General features: G+C 39.5%; 1 protein-coding gene and 1 long non-coding RNA gene across 9 annotated transcripts in view; one reads left to right on the forward strand and one right to left on the reverse strand.

The window, feature by feature from the left end:
• Positions 1 to 17,816, reverse strand: part of CBFA2T2 (CBFA2/RUNX1 partner transcriptional co-repressor 2) — a 179,913-nt gene that overhangs the window by 30,834 nt on the left and 131,263 nt on the right. For 7 of the 8 annotated variants that reach the window (XM_082358862.1, XM_082358858.1, XM_082358857.1 and 4 more), the window contains one exon: positions 808 to 897. The exons of the other annotated variant lie outside the window; for it this stretch is intronic. In XM_082358862.1, coding sequence (XP_082214988.1) covers positions 808 to 897 — 90 coding nt within the window. The remainder of the gene's footprint in view (positions 1 to 807; positions 898 to 17,816) is intronic. 8 annotated transcript variants of the gene reach the window in all.
• On the forward strand, positions 10,982 to 13,173 carry LOC309612799. The gene is made up of 2 exons (XR_014235371.1): positions 10,982 to 11,901; positions 12,246 to 13,173. It is a non-coding gene; the product is annotated as an uncharacterized lncRNA (long non-coding RNA).

Genomic DNA, 17,816 nt, shown 5'->3' on the forward strand with positions numbered 1-17,816 from the left:
ATACTAAAGTATCAGTATTTAGATGTATCATGTCTGCAGCTTACCCTGAAACATTTCTGAGGAAAAAATAAATGGAAAGAAAAGAGAATAATAATGCAGATGTGATAAAATATCAACATTTGGAGAATGTGAATTTTATTGTACCATCTTGAAACTTTCTTGTGAGCATGAAATTATTTCAAAATAAAAAGTTTTTTTTTTAAAGGAGCATATTATATATAAATTTAACAGTGGCTCACCTATCAGGTACGCATAATAATTTTAAACAGTGTCCCCAAAAGTTATGTTCCAGGGGACATTAATTCCAGAGGACGTAATTAGAAACTAGACTAACTGGGGGGAGGAGAGAAATAAACACTGCCTTCCCACATGCTCCTGTCCTAAGGGTTAGTCCTAACTTACAAAGGCCTCTGTTTTGAGAGCCTCCTCCCATAACACACACTCTTCACCCCCTGGCCACAACCAAAAGACTGTGTCCAGTTACTTCCTCTGCTAAGAGCCCAACCTCCATGCCATGCGCACCTCCATCCCACTCTACTCCTGCTCCCTGCCTCCCCACCTGCTCCTTCTGTGTGTCACCAACAGTGTCTGCATACAGACCACGACTCAAGGCTTTTGCAACTCTCATCTCATCAAGCATAAAGCTTATTCGCAAACCACTCACACTTCTGTAGCAGCCCCAAATAAAATACATATATAAAATGTGGCAAGTTGCCCTGATGTAGATCATAGAACAGGGATCAGTAACGGATCTTGAGGAAATGTTGAAGATAAATTACATTCCAGTAGTAATCTCATAAAAATTACCTTGAGGAATGGAATAACAAAAGGACGAAGAGGAAAGTTTGTAGCCTCTTGGAGCTTGCAATGGAATTCTTCAATTGTTACTGTTGAGTTCTGAAAAGATAAATAGCATTGTTCAACTTTTAAAACTGGACAGTGTTCTAACATAAATCTGATAGTGCTGAACCCTTTGAAATAATAAGGAAAAGGATAACTCCAAGAGCACTATTGTGAACTCAAATCCCTCTCAAAGGTTAACCAAATTCTGTTTCCTTTATGAAAGAAATTCAGCCTCCTTGATTTTCTTCTCTACTACCCCAAATCTAACAAATTCCCCTCTATGCTCAGCAGCCTGGGCAGAATAGGGCATTGCCTTCCTCTCGTGAAGAGAGGCACTCAGGTTCCTTGTATTGAGGGGTTCATCACAAGTCACCTCAGGTACAGGTAACCAAGCTTACAGTGTTTCCAGCTGAACAGTTCCCAAATCAGTCCAGGATATCAACTTAATGACTCGGAGCCTCATGTCTTCAGAAGTTCATTTCTTCATTGATTTTGCCTACCTCCTAGCATCAGTTCCCTAAATCTTCTAAATCGGAAGTTAACAACAAAAAAAGATGCCTTCTACCTTCCAGTGGTCTGTTTGCAAATCAGAGCACCTCCAAATGGGCAGACTTCCACTGGTTAGATTTTAGTATTCCCATGAAAGTTATTAGCACTTCCCCTGTATTTTTTCAGGTCCTTCTTTAAACTAAGATTCTCAGCTCCTTTGCTAAGAGGAATGTACCAATACAAATATTTTCTTCAAAGTTCACAAAATATTTTTATTTTTACTTCAATTCCCTAAAACACAGCAAAATAATAAGTTCAAAACAAAACATCAATCTGAATTCTTGCTTGTCTGAAAGAACAATGATGACTTCTAGGATTTATTTTTATAAAGTCATCAAGTGTTCAAAGATGTAACATGTACCACACAAATTATTCATCAGCAAAATATTGTTTCTTAACAAGAAGAAATGGAAAACATATAGGTCCTCAACACAAAACTGCATTAAAAATCGTAATACCATCATACATCAGAATGCTTAAGGTGGGGGACAGATTTGTATGCATTGAGGAAAGGTGTCTATAATATACTAAGTGAAAAACCAGAGGACATAGCAGTATATCCTAACAATCCATTTTTGAAAATAACACACATACATTTATATAGCATTTTAAGTGTCTGGAAGGACAATTACAACAGTAGTTATTTCTGGATGTGAAATTATGTTGGATTTTCCAAATGTATCATACAATGTTGAGAAAAAACTAAAATATTTCCCTTTAGGAAAAAAGAGTGTATCAAATTTAACCATGTTAAATGAAAATGTTTGTACAGTTTACCCCATTTCATACCAAAAATGTTCTTTTAAACCTTAGCTGAGTGCTTGTTTTAAGTAAATGACAGGTATACAATGCAACCAACTCTACTGGCAATCAGGAATAAAAATTAAGTGTAAGAGAATGCTATTCACTCCCTACTACAAATAATGCAATCAGGCCTCAAACAGTAAACACAAGTAGATTAAATCTATGGAAAGACTAAAGGAAATGACTAAGTTTTCTTATGGATGGACAAAGGAGGGAAAAGATTAACTTAAGTTAGAGAAACGGACTCAAGGCTATATATACTATAGATGCCAGGCAATCCTCTATCCGAGAGGGAAGATAGGCCATTGTTCTGTTATCCTTCCCTCTCATTCAATTACTTAATAAATAAGAGCATAGTTGTTTGTTTCCTCATAGTCTAGTGGGAAAACTGAAAAGTAAGCTATTCATTACAGTATGATCACAGTACATGTGTGCAGGACACTACTGGCATGCAGACATAGGGGGACAAGGAAGGCTTTATAGAAGTGCCATCTGAAGAAGTGAAAGTGCAGCCTTGAGAAAGATGCTTCTGAGGAAGACAGAATGTAAGAATGCAAAGTATGAGGGGAATCTAGTCCACTGGATCCTAAGGGCAACACTTACAGAGATCTTACAAGACAATGGGTATAGATAGGCCACCAGACTAAAATTTTTTTTAATCTTTTAAGATTTTGGAATAATGATAATCATAGGAAGTTGCAAAAAATAGCACAGATAGGTTCCTCTGTATCCTGCACCAAGGTTCCCCCAATGTTTATATTTTATGTAATTATAGTGCAATATCAAAACTAGGAAACTACCATGGTAATATGTGTGTATAGTTCTATGCCATTTTATGGCATGTGTACATTCACGTTATCACCACTGAAATCAAGACCAAGAAGTATAGAAACCCTATCTACCTTTATCCTCCCTGGTTTATAATAATAATTGTTTTAAATATTTCCTTTATATATACTGACAACCATAACAGACAAGGTTATAATTTTTGCTTCAACCATCAAACATAATTTAGACAACCCAAGAGAAGTAAAGTCTATTGTATTTACTTATATTTTTACTCTTTCCATTTTTCCTTCACCTATCCTGATATTTCAAGACTCCTTCTTTTATCGTTCCTTTCTGTTTCAAGAAGCTCTTTTAGCCTTTCTTTTTTTTTTTTTTTCTGGCCGTGTCCTGCGGCTTGTGGGATCTTAGTTTCCCGACCTGGGATGGAACCCGGGCCCTCGGCAGTGACAGCCTGGCGCTGGACCGCCAGGGAATTCCCTAGCCATTATTTTAGTGTAGGTCTGCTGAAGACAAATTCTCTTAGTTTTACTTCATGTGAAAATATTTTGATCCTTCTACCCTTCATTCCAGAAGGATACTTTTGATAGATACAAGATTCTGGGTTGACAATCTTTTCTCCCAGCACTTGAAAAATATGTCACTTCCTTCTGGCATCCATGGTTACTGATGCTTTCTCTGTTGCTTTCAAGATTTTTGGGGATGGGGTGTCTTTTTGTTGTTGTTTTTTTTGGCCACACCACAGAGCTTGTGGGATTCCAGTTCCCTGACCAGGAGTTGAACCTGGGCCCTCAGCAGTGAGAACTCGGAGTCCTAACCACTGGACAACGAGGGAATTCCTGGGATGGGATGTCTTCTTTGAGGTATGCTCAGCCTTTTTGAATCTGTAGGCTTGGATCTTTTGTTAAATTTGGGAACTTTCCAGGCATTATTTCAGCCCCACATTCTTTCTCTCTCCTCCTACTGTGACTCAGATCTTTTGTTATACTCTCTTAAATCCCTGAGGTTCTGTTCATGTTTTTTTACTTATTTTCTGTATGTTGTTTAGATTGGGTAGTGGACTTCCCAATAAATAGATTGGGTAGTTTTCTATCATTCCAGCTTCAAGTTCACTGATTCTTTCCTCTGTTCTCTACAGTCTATTGTTGAGTCCATCACTGAGTTGTTTTTTTGTTTTTTAAAAAATTTTATTTATTTATTTATTTATTTGGCTGCATTGGGTCTTTGTTGCTGCACGGGCTTTCTCTAGTCATTGTGAGTGGGGGTCGCTCTTTGTTGTGGCGCATGGGCTTCTCCTTGCGGTGGCTTCTCTTGTTGCAGAGCATGGGCTTCAGGTGCGCAGGCTCAGCAGTTGTGGCATGCAGGTTTAGTGTTTGTGGCACACCAGCTCTAGAGCACAGGCTCAGTAGGTGTGGCTCACAGGCTTCATTGCTCCGTGGCATGTGGGATCTTCCAGGACCAGGGCTCAAACCCGTGTCCCCTGCATTCGCAGGCAGATTCTTATCCATTGTGCCACCAGGGAAGTCCCCATCACTGAGTTTTTAATTTCATTATTATATTTGTCAGTTCTCAACTTTCCATTTAGTTCTTTATATCTTCTATTTCCTTGCTGAGGCTTTGTATTTCTTCATTTGTGTTGATAACTGCTCACTGAAGCATTTTTATGATGTCTGCTTCAAAACCCGTCACATATTACAAACATCTGGGTCATCTTAACTGATGTTTGTTGGTTACCTTTTCTCATTCCACTTGAGATGGTCAGTTCTTGGTATGACAAGTGATTTTCTGCTGTATCCTGGATGTTTTGGGTTCTATGTTGTAAGACTCCAGATCTTATCTACGCCTTCTATTTTCGAGGCATCCTCTGATAGTGTGCCATTGGGAAGAGAAGAATCTTTGATGCTGTCAGGTGGGGTATAATCCCAGGCTCCCCACTCAACCTCTGTTGATTTGTAGAAGGAAAGAGGGGTTCCTTACTGCTGGGCAGGGGTGGGAGCTCAGGCTCCCCAATAGGCCTCATAGGGGAGGGGGAAGGGTGTACATTATTGTGGTTTTTTTCCTGAGGTGTTTGACTGTCACAGAGTGATTTTTGTCCAAAAGTTTTGTATCTTGCTTGGTTGCTCCTTTCCTAGTCCTCTGGCTAGAAAGAGGTGGGGGTTTTTTTTGTGGGTTTTGGTTTGTTTGCTTTTTGTCTGTGCTCATTAGTATTTCCATAATACTGGCTTCTCCAGACCACAGTCCAGGATATATGATGACAGCACAAAGCCAAGGGAACTCACTGCTGTGTACTTCCTTGAGTCTCAAGGTCACTAGCCAATGTGCCTTCTTCTCTCCATCTTTCAGAGTCTTCTTACTTTCGTTTTATACATAATGTCCATTGTTTTTTTGCTGTATTTGTCAGGAGGGATAGGAAGAAGTATACCTTTCTGTTATACCTCTGAACCAGACTTGATATGACTACATCATATTCCATTAAACTGAGGTACTGTCGTTTACTCAGGCTATTATAGAACGTTTAGGTGGTTCAAATTTTTTGGACATTATAAATAATGTTAGTGCACATTGTTTATAATTTTTTTAGGATGAATGTCAAGGAGAGATACTGGTAGGTCAAAGGAACTGTCTAGTTTAAGGTATAAAATTACCTTCCAGAATGTGTATTCTCCAAATAAGTAGCCAGAGTACAAAACATTTACCTTTACCTTGCAGTGGAAATTGCCACGCTTGCTTCCTGGTACAGTTAAGGACCACCAGCACCTTACCTCTTCTCTTACACACCAGAAACACCAAATGCACACAGGTGAACTAAACTCTTGCTACCTAACTGTGTGGCCTTTTCTGACTTTGCTAATGAAGTCTCCTCCACATGGAATGACTGTTCCATTTACATATGCCTGCCAAAATCTTAATGATTCCTTTCATAAATACAAGACCAAATAAGGGCTTCCCTGGTGGCACAGTGGTTAAGAATCCGCCTGCCAACACAGGGGACACGGGTTCAAGCTCTGGTCCGGGAAGATCCCACATGCTGTGGAGCAACTAAGCCCATGCACCACGACTACTGAGCCCGCACTCTAGAGTCCACGAGCCACAACTACTAAAGCCCGCATGTCACAACTACTGAAGCCTGTGCGACTATTGCTTGTGTTCTGAACAAGAGAAGCCATCGCAATGAGAAGCCCTTGCACCACACCTCAGAGTAGCCCCCACTCGCCGCAACTAGAGAAAGCCCATGCACAGCAATGAAGACCCAAAGCAGCCAAAATAAATAAAGAAATAAATAAAAATAAATCAATAAAACAAAAAAGACCAAATAAGGCTTTCACAGATACAGAAATATAATAATCTAAAGGTGTTAATTCTCCTCCAAATTAGACAAAGTTTTCAACAAGATGGTAGAAAAAAAGAGAAAAAGAAAAGAAAAAAGAAAAAGGAAAGGAAAAAAAGGAAAAATAACAGATTGGTAAGCTCAAATGCAATACACATAAGGCAATCATTTTATCTATGAATAATGGCAGTTTTATTTATGTTTCTCTAATCCTTATATATTTTTAAAAATATTTTATTTATTTATGTATTATTTATTTATTTTGGCTGTGCTGGGTCTTAGTTGGGGCACGTGGGATGTTCGTTGCAGCATGCAGACTTCTTAGTTGGGCAAGTGTACTTCTTAGTTGCGGCATGTGGACTCTTAGTTGCAGAATGTGAATTCTTAGTTGCTGCATGCATGCAGAATCTAGCTCCCTGACCAAAGATTGAACCTGGGCCCCCTGCATTGGAAGCATGGAGTCTTACCCACTGGACCACCAGGGAAGTCCCTCCAATCCTTATATCTTATTTGCTAGGCTATAATGTTCAGGATTACAGTGAAGAGAAAAGAGATCCTATCTGGTTCCTAATATCAGAGGGAAAGCTTTTGAAATTTCACCACTTAGCATAGGCTTGCTAAAGGTTCTGTGTTTATACATACAACTGTCATCAGATTAAGGAAGTTCCTGCTATAATTGGTTTGCTGTTTTTTAACAATGAATGGATATTAAATTTAACAAACATTTCTCACCTTGTACTGTCTCCAAATATATTTATAGTTTCAATATCAATTGCTATAGACTATATGTTTTTGTAAGCCCTCAAAATTCCTATGTTGAAACCTCATTTCCAATGTGTTGATATTTGGAAGTGAGGCCTTTGGGAGGTGGCTAGGTCATGAGGACAGAGCCCTACTGAATGGCATTAGTGCCCTTATAAAAAAGACACCAGGGAGCTCTCTTGCCAATTCCGCCCTGTGAGGACACAGTGAGAAGATGGCCATCTATGAACCAGGAAGTGGGCTCTCAACAGACACCAAATCTGCTGACACCTTGATCTTGGACTTACCAACCTTCAGAACTATGAGAGATGAATGCTGGTTGTTTATAACCACCTAGTCTATGGCATTCTATTTTAAGAGCCTAAAAGGACTAAGACGCTGATCTGAATGAAAATCTCAGTATGTGAGATTATAAATTGGTATAAAACTTGGGAAAACCATTTGACCTTATATACTAAATTTATATACATGTATACCCTATGAAATCACAATTCCATTGTTCAGTGCAGTGCTTGCACACATGTACCATAAATAAAAATGCTCATTATTTGTAATGGCCCCTGTACAGAAAAGAGCTAATACAGCTGGTCTACAACTGCTAACCTTAGGAAAGCCTGTTTGCAAGGTAAAAAATTGTAACACATGCTATAACATGAATAAACCTTGACAACATTACGCTAAGTGAAATAAGCCAGCTACAAAAAGACAAATACTATGTGATTTCACTAACAGGAGGTACCTGGAGTAGTCAAGTAAAATGGTGGCTGACAGAAGCTGGGGAAAGAAGGAAATGGGGAATTATTGTTTAATGGCACAGAGTTACAGTTTTGAAAGATGAAAAGAGTTCTGAAGGTGGACGGTGGTGATAGCTGCACAACAATGAATATACTTAATACCACTGAATTGTACACTTAAAAATGGTTAAGATGGTAAATTTTGTGCTATACGTATTTTACCACCTCCTCATGATGACACAATTTAAAAAATTTGGAAAAAAAAAAGAAACATTAACCCAAGCACAGCCATTTAAAAGAGATGATTGGCTACACCTACATATTCTTTCATAGCTAGAAAAAAATTCACTTTCTGTGTGTGTGTGTGCATGCGCGAGTGCACGCATGCAAATGAGCTGTCATTTTTTTCTTTTACTCTTGAAATTAAGCAGACTCTACTTAAAGTAATTTGCTGCTGGAATTGGCATAACATTCTGATGGCTACTTTGCTTCCAATTATGTTCAAACTCATTTTGACATTTAAGGCCAATTTTATTAGTCTAGAGCCAGAAAGACTTTTCCATAGTACTCTAAAATTTGACCAATAAAGGGACCCCACTCCCACCCCAAACAAACAAACAAACAAAAAGTTTCCCTAATGGATGGTGGTACTGTTTTTACAAACTCTGATTGATGCTAAACACCACTTTTCCTTCTATGAGTCTGGAGTTTCATAGGTGCTACGCCAAGAGTGCCTATGTGCCCAGACTCCAGGAAAAACCTTGGGCATTGAGGGTTTAATGGGGTTCCTTGGGCAGAAACATCACACATAAGTTGTTGTATTTTCACTGCTGGGGAAGAGTGAACTCTGTGTGACCGTTCATAGAGGAGAAAAAGGAAGCCTATATATGGATTCCTCCGGATCCCAACTGTGTTTCTCACCTTTCTGATCCAGCTGTGTGTCCTTATTATGCCTCTGTATTAAATCTTAGGGACTTCCTTAGTGGTCCAGTGGTAAAGAATCCGCCTTGCAATGCAGGGGACGCAGGTTTGATCTCTCATCAGGGAACTAAGACCCCACATGCTGCAGGACAACTAAGCCCGCGTGCCACAACTACTGAGCTCGCGCGCCTCATCTAGAGCCCGTGTGCCACAAACTACAGAGCTCACGTGCTCTGGAAGCTGCGCGCCACAACTAGAGAAGAGAAAACCTGCATGCCACAACTAAAGAGAAGCCTGTGCACCACAATGAAGAGCCTGCACGCTGTAACGAAAGATCCCGCATGCCTCAACAAAGATCCTGTGGGCCGCAACTAAGACCTGACGCAGCCAAAAAAAAAAAAAAACTTAGCTGTGAGCACAACTATATGCCAAGTCCGGACAATTCTAGCAAATCTCAAGACATGGGGGTGGTACTGGGGGACCCCTGATGCTGCCTCAAAATATAAACAACTCAAATGTCCATCAAAAAGTATAAACTGTGGTGTATTCCTACAATGAAACATTATACAGCAATGACAATGAACCACCTACAGCTATACAAAACAATAGGGATAGAATCTCAAATGATGAAAAAGTCATTTATTGCACTTTGCCTTGTATGAAAGTGGTTTCCTCTGTACAATACTGAGTCGTCTTTTAAAGCAGCAGTTCATAAACATTTTAGTCTCATAATCCCTCTAATTAATATGGGTTACATCTATTGATAATCACTATATCTGAAATTAAAACTGAGAATTTAAACAATATTTATTATTAACTCATTTCAAAATAACTGTACTTATCTCAAAAATATAGTATACAGACTTGGTGCAGCATGGCATTGGCTGCGGTACTGAAGTTAAGCAAGATTCCACAAGAGATGCAATTTGCTGCCAGAAGTGTGTTTTTCTTCAAAAAGGCAATAACTTCAAGCACTTGTGGTGGATACAGATTTTTGCTGCAAGTCTGCAAACGGAGGTGAGACATTACCCTGGGACCAGCTGGCCTGTGGCCCTTGGGTGATGAGAGGGGAGTGCATTGCTGGGACACATAGGACATCTACAGAGGGCCACTTCTCCAAGGCTGAGAAACGTAACTAACCTATCACATACATAAAAATACAAATAGCAATTTAGACAAAATGAGGCAGGGACTTCCCTGGTGGTCCAGTGGCTAAGACTCCACGCTCTGGATGCAGGGGGCCAGGGTTCGATCCCTGGTCACAGAACTAGATCCCACATGCTGCAACTAAGAGTTTGCATGCCACAACTAAAGACACCGCATGCCGCAACTAAAAAAAAAAGATCCTGCGTGCTTGCTGCAAGTAAAAGATCCCGCACATGGCAATGAAGATCCCATGTGCTGCAACTAAGACATGGTGCAGCCAAATAAATAAACATTAAAAAAAATGAGGTGACAGAGGAATGTTTCAGACAAAGGAACAAGATAAAACCCCAGAAGAAGAACAAGTGATGTGGAGATAGGCAATCTACCCGAGAAAGAGTTCAGAGTAATGATCATAAAGATGATCAAAGGACTTGGGAGGAAAATGGATGCAGAGAGCAATAAACTAGAAGTTTTTAACAAAGAATTAGAAAATATAAAGAACAACCAAACAGAAGTGAAGAATATAATGACGGAAACGAAAAATACACTAGAAGGAATCAACAGTAGACTAAACAAGGCAGAATTATGGATCAGTGAGCTGAAACACAGAGTAGTGGAAATCACTGCCATCAAAAAGAAAAAAGAATGAAAAGAAATGAAGACAGTGTAAGAGACCTCTGGAACAACATCAAGTGCACTAATGTTTGCATTATAGGGGACCCAGAAGGAGTAGAAAAAGAGAGAAAGGGCCTGAGAAAATGTGTGAAGAGATAATAGCCGAAAACTTCCCTAACATGGGAAAGGAAATAGTCACCCAAGTCCAGGATGCGCAGAGTCCCACACAGCAGCAGTCCCCAGCCTTTTTGGCACCATGGACTGGCTTCATGGAAGACAATTTTTCCACAGGGGGCGGGGTGGGTGATGGGATGGTTCAGGTATTGACGCGAGCGATGGGGAGCGGCAGACGAACCTTAGCTCACTCTCCTGCCACTCACCTCCTGCTGTGCGGCCCGGCTCCTAACAGGCCACGGACTGCTACTGGTCCGCGGCCCAGGGGTTGGGGACCCCTGCCATACAAGACTAACCTGCAGAGAAACACACCAAGACAAACTGTAATCGAAATGACAAAAATTAAAGATAAAGAGAGAATATTAAAAGCAATAAGGGAAAAGCAACAAATAACACACAAAGGAACTCCTAATAAGGCTATCAGCTGATTTTTTTCAGCAGAAACTCTGCAGACCAGAAGGGAGTGGCACAATACACTTAAAGTGATGAAAGAGAAAAACCTACAACCAAGAATACTCTACCCAGCAAGGCTCTCATTCAGATTTGGTGGAGAAATCAAAAGCCTAACAGACAAGCAAAAGCTAAAAGAATTCAGCACCCTAAACCAGCTTTATGACAAATGCTAAGGGAACTTCTCTAGGCAGAAAAGAAAAGGCCATAATTAGAAACAAGAAAATTATGAAATGGAAAAGCTTACTGGTAAAGGCAAATATACAATAAAGGTAGGAAATCATCCATATACAAAGCTACTGGGGAGGTGGTTGAAAGACAAAAGTAGTAAAATTTCTGTATCCACAATAAGCAGTTAAGAAACACACAAAACGGACTTCCCTGGTGGCACAGTAGTTAAGAATCTGCCTGCCAATGCAGGGGACATGGGTTCAAGCCCTGGTCCGGAAGATCCCACATGCCGCAGAGCAACTAAACCCATGCACCACAACTACTGAGCCTGTGCTCTAGAGCCTGCAAGCCACAACTACTGAGCCCGTGTGCCACAACTACTGAAGCCGCACACCTAGAGCCTGTGCTCCACAACAAGAGAAGACACCACAGTGAGGAGACCACGCACTGTAACTAAGAGTAACCCCTGCTCACCACAACTAGAGAAAGCCCACGTGCAGTAACAAAGACCCAACGCAGCCAAAAATAAATAAATAAATTTATATATAAAAAAAAGAAACACACAGAACAATTAGATGTAAAATATAATATCAAAAACAATAATTGTGGGCTTCCCTGGTGGCGCAGCGGTTGAGAATCTGCCTGCCAATGCAGGGGACACGGGTTCGAGCCCTGGTCTGGGAAGATCCCACATGCCGCGGAGCGACTAAGCCCGTGAGCCACAACTACTGAGCCTGCGCGTCTGGAGCCTGTGCTCCGCAACAAGAGAGGCTGCGATACTGAGAGGCCCGCGCACCGCGATGAAGAGTGGCCCCCGCTTGCCACAACTAGAGAAAGCCCTCGCACAGAAACGAAGACCCAACACAGCCAAAAAAAAAAAAAAAAACGAATAAATAAATAAATAAAGAAAGAAGCTTTCAAAAAAACAAACAAACAAAAAACAATAATTGTGAGGGGAGCAGAGTACAAATGCAGGGTATCTAAAACCCATTTGACAGTAAGAGATCAGCAACTTAAAACAAGCGCATATATATATATAGGCTGCTATACAAAAACCTGCTATACAAAAACCTATATATACAGGCTGCTATACAAAATCTATAATAAATATACATACACAAAAGAAATAGGAGCACAGCAAAGGAAACCATAAACAAGACCAAAAGACAACCCTCAGAATGGGAGAAAATATTTGCAAATGAAGCAACTGACAAAGGATTAATCTCCAAGATTTACAAGCAGCTCATGCAGCTCAATAACAAAAAAACAAACAACCCAATCCAAAAATGGGTAGAAGACCTAAATAGACATTTCTCCAAAGAAGATATACAGATTGCCAACAAACACATGAAAGAATGCTCAACATCATTAATCATTAGAGAAATGCAAATCAAAACTACAATGAGATATCATCTCACACCGGTCAGAATGGCCATCATCAAAAAATCTAGAAACAATAAATGCTGGAGAGGGTGTGGAGAAAAGGGAACCCTCTTGCACTGTTGGTGGGAATGTAAATTGATACAGCCACTATGGAGAACAGTATGGAGGTTCCTTAAAAAACTAAAAATACAACTACCATACGACCCAGCAATCCCACTACTGGGCATATACCCTGAGAAAACCAGAATTCAAAAAGAGTCATGTACCAAAATATTCATTGCAGCTCTATTTACAATAGCCAGGACATGGAAGCAACCTAAGTGTCCATCATCAGATGAATGGATAAAGAAGATGTGGCACATATATACAATGGAATATTACTCAGCCATAAAAAGAAACGAAATGGAGGTATTTGTAGTGAGGTGGATGGAGTTAGTCTGTCATACAGAGTGAAGTAAGTCAGAAAGAGAAAAACAAATACAGTATGCTAACACATATATATGGAATCTAAGGAATAAAAAAAAAAAAGGTCATGAAGAACCTAGTGGCAAGACGGGACTAAAGACACAGACCTACTAGAGAATGGACTTGAGGATATGGGGAGGGGGAAGGGTAAGATGTGACAGGGTGAGAGAGTGGCATGGACATATATACACTACCAAATGTAAAATAGATAGCTAGTGGGAAGCAGCCGCATAGCACAGGGAGATCAGCTCGGTGCTTTGTGACCACCTAGAGGGGTGGGATAGGGAGGGTGGGAGGGAGGGAGACGCAAGAGGGAAGAGATATGGGAACATATGTGTATGTATAACTGATTTACTTTGTTATAAAGCAGAAACTAACACACCATCGTAAAGCAATTATACTCCAATAAAGATGTTAAAAAAAAAATAGGAATGCAAACACAACACTAAAGATAGTCATCAAATCACAGAAGAGAACAAAAGAAGAAAGGTGAAAAAAGACCTACAAAAACAAATCCAAAACAATTAACAAAATGGCAATAGGTACATGCATATCAATAATTAATCTAAATGTAAATGGACTAAATGCTCCAACCAAAAGACAGACTGCTGAATGGATACAAAAACAGGACCCGTATATATGCTGCCTACAAGAGACTCACTTCAGATCTCGAGACAAATACAGACTGAAGTGAGGAGATGGGAAGAGGTATTCCACGCAAATGGAAATCAAAAGAAAGTTGGAATAGCAATACTCATATCAGACAAAAGAGACTTTAAAATAAAGACTGTGGGGACTTCCCTGGTGTCGCAGTGGTTAAGACTCCGCACTCACAATGCAGAAGGTCTGGGTTCGATCCCTGGTCAGGGAACTAGATCCCACATGCATGCTGCAATGAAGAGTTTGTGTGTCACAACTAAGAAGCCACCAATCTGCAACTAAGGAACACGCCTGCCACAACTAAGACCCGGTGCAACCAAATAAATAAAATAAACAAATAAACATTTTTTTGAAAAAAGAAAGAAAGAAAATGGCTATGACGGGGAATTCCCTAGCGGTCCAGTAATTAGGACTCCGTGCTCTCACTGCCGAGGGCCTGGGCTCAATCCTTGGTCAAGGAACTAAGATCCCACAAGCTAAGGAGTGCGGCCAAAAAAACCCAAACAAACAAACATAATGATCAAAGGATCAATCCAAGAAGAAGACAGAACAATTGTAAATACATATGCACACAACATAAGAGCACCTCAATTTATAAGGCAAATGTTAACAGACATAAAAGGAGAAACTGATGGTAACACAATAATAGTGGGGAACTTTAATACCCTACTTACATCAATGGACAGATCATCCAGACAGAAAATCAGTAAGGAAACACAGGCCTTAAATGACACATTAGACCAGATGGACTTAATTGATATTTATAGGGCATTCCATCTGAAAGCAGCAGGATACAAATTCTTTTCACGTGTAAATGGAACATTCTCCAGGACAGATCACATGCTGGGCAAGAAAGCAAGACTTGGTAAATTTAAGAAAACTGAAATCATATCAAGCATCTTTTAAAACACAAACACATGGAGGCTAAACAACATGCTACTGAACAACCAATGGATCACTGAAGAAATCAAAGAGGAAATTAAAAAATACCTAGAGACAAATGAAAACGAAAACACAACAATCCAAAACCCATGGGACACAGCAAAAGCAGTTCTAAGAGGGAAGTTTATAGTGATACTAGCTTACCTCAGGAAACATGAAAACTCTCAAATGAACAACATAAACTTATACCTAAAGCAACTAGAGAAAGAAGAACAAACACAACCCAAAGTTAGTAGGAGGAAAGAAATCATAAAGATCACAGCAGAAATAAATGAAGTAGAGGCTAAAAAAACCCACAAAAAACAGAACACATCAATGAAACTAAAAACTGGTTCTCTGAAAAGATAAACAAAATTGATAAACCTTTAGCCAGCCTCATCAAGAAAAAAAAGGGAGAGGGCCCAAATCAATAAAATCAGAAAAGGAGAAGTTACAACTGACACCACTGAAACACAAAGGATCTTAAGAGACTACTCGGAGCAGCTATATACCAAAAAAATGGACAACCTAGAAGAAATGGACAAATTCTTAGAAATGTACAATCTTCCAAGACTGAACCAGGAAGAAACAGAAAATATGAACCGGCCAATTACCAGTAATGAAATTAAATAAGCAACCTGGGACTTCCCCGGTGGCGCAGTTATTAAAAATCTGCCTGCCAATGCAGGGGACATGGGCTCGATCCCTGGTCCAGTAAGATCCCACATGCCGCAGAGCAACTAAGCCAGTGAGCCACAACTACAGAGTTTGCGCTCTAGAGCCTGTGAGCCACAACTACTGAAGCCCACGTGCTCTAGGGACCGTGCTCCGCAACAAGGGAAGCCACCGCAATAAGCCCGCGCACTGCAACAAAGAGTAGCCCCCGCTTGCCACAACTAGAGAAAGCCCGCACGCAGCAACAAAGACCCAACACAGCCAAAAATAAATAAAATTTTTAAAAAAAGAAATTAAATAAGCAACTTAAAAACTCCCAACAAACAAAAGTCCAAGACCAGATGGCTTCACAGGTGAATTATACCAAACATTTAAAGAAGAGTTAATACCTATCCTTCTGAAACTATTCCAAAAAATGGCAGAGGGAGGAACACTTCCGAACTCATTCTATGAGGTCACAATCACCCTGATAAAGATATTACAAAACAAAAGAAAATTACAGGCCAATACCACTGATGAACACAGATGCAAAAATCCTCAACAAAATACTAGCAAACAGAATCCAACAACACATTAAAAGGATTATACACCATGATCACCACAAATTAATCAATGTTATACACCATTAACAAACTGAAGAATAAAAACCATATGATCATCTCAACAGATGCAGAAAAAGCTTTTGATAAAATTCAACATCCATTTATGATAAAAACTCTTCAGAAAGTGGCCACAGAGAGAACATACCTCAGCATAATAAAGGCCATATATGACAAACCGACACCTAACAGCATACTCAATGGTGAAAAGCTGAAAGCATTTCCTCTAAGATCAGGAACAAGACAAGGATGCCCACTCTTGCCATTTTTATTCAACATAGTTTTGGAAGTCCCAGCCACAGCAATCAGAGAAGAAAAAATAAATAAAAGGAATCCAATCTGGAAAAGTAAAAGTAAAACTGTCACTGTTTGCAGACGACATGATGCTACATACAGAAAATCCTAAAGATGCTACCGGAAAGCTACTAGACCTCATCAATGAATTCAATAAAGTTGCAGGATACAAAAATCTGTTGCATTTCTATACACTAACAATGAAATATCAGAAAGAGAAATTAAGCAAACAATCCCATTTAACACTGCATCAAAAAGAATAAAATACCTAGGAATAAATGTACCTAAGGAGGGAAAATACCTGTACCCCAAAACTATAAGACACTGATGATAGAAACTGAAGACGACACAAACTGATGCAAAGATATACCTTGTTTTTGGATTAGAAGAACGAATATTGTTAAAATGACCATACTACCCAAGGAAATCTACAGATTCAATGCAATCCCTATCAAATCACCAATGGCATTTTTCACAGAACTGGAACAAAAAAAATTTTAATTTGTGTGGAAACACAAAAGACGCCAAATAGCCAAAACAATCTTGAGAAAAAACACTGCTGGAGGAATCACACTCCCTAATTTGACTATACTACAAAGCTACAGTAATCAAGAAAGTATGGTACTGGCACAAAAACAGACACACAGATCAACGGAAAAGGACACAAAGCCCAGAAATAAACCCATGCACTTATGGTCAATTAATCTACAACAAAGGAGGCAAGAATATACAATGCAGAAAAGACAGTCTCTTCAATAAGTGGTGGTGGGAAAACTGGACAGCTATATGTAAAAGAATGAAATTAGCACATTCTCTAACACCATATAGAAAAATAAACCCAAAATGGATTAAAGACCTAAATATAAGACTGGATACTGTAAAACTCCTAGAGGAAAACATAGGCAGAACACTCTTTGACATAAATCACAGCAATACTTTTTTGGATCCATCTCCTAGAGTAATGGAAATAAAAAAATAAATAAACAAATGGGATCTAATTAAACTTAAAAGCTTTTGCCCAGCAAAGGAATCCATATACAAAATGAAAAGAAAATCTACACGCTGGGAGAAAATACTTGCAAACAATGCAACTGACAAGAGGTTAATCTCCAAAATATACAAACAGCTCATATAGCTTAATATCAAAAAAACAAACAACCCAATTAAAAAAAAATAGGCAGAAGACCAAAACAGACGTTTCTCCAAAGAAGACATACAGATGGCCAACAGGCACATGAAAAGATGCTCAACACTGCTAATTACTAGAGAAATGCAAATCAAAATTACAATGAGGTACCATCTCATGCTGGTCAGAATGGCCATCATTAAGAAGTCTGCAAATAATAAATGCTGGAGAGGGTATGGAGAAAAAGGAAACCTCCTTTTTCTTTTACATTCCCACTGTTGGTGGGAATGTAAATTGGTGCAGCCACTATGGAGAAAAGTATGGCGTTTCCTCAAAAAACTAAAAATAGAGTTGCCATATGCTCCTGAGCATATATCTGGACAAAGCTATAATTTGAAAAGATACATGCA

Source organism: Balaenoptera borealis (genome assembly GCF_965194805.1).
Source record: "Balaenoptera borealis genome assembly, chromosome: 16".
Classification (NCBI taxonomy): Eukaryota; Metazoa; Chordata; class Mammalia; order Artiodactyla; family Balaenopteridae; genus Balaenoptera; species Balaenoptera borealis.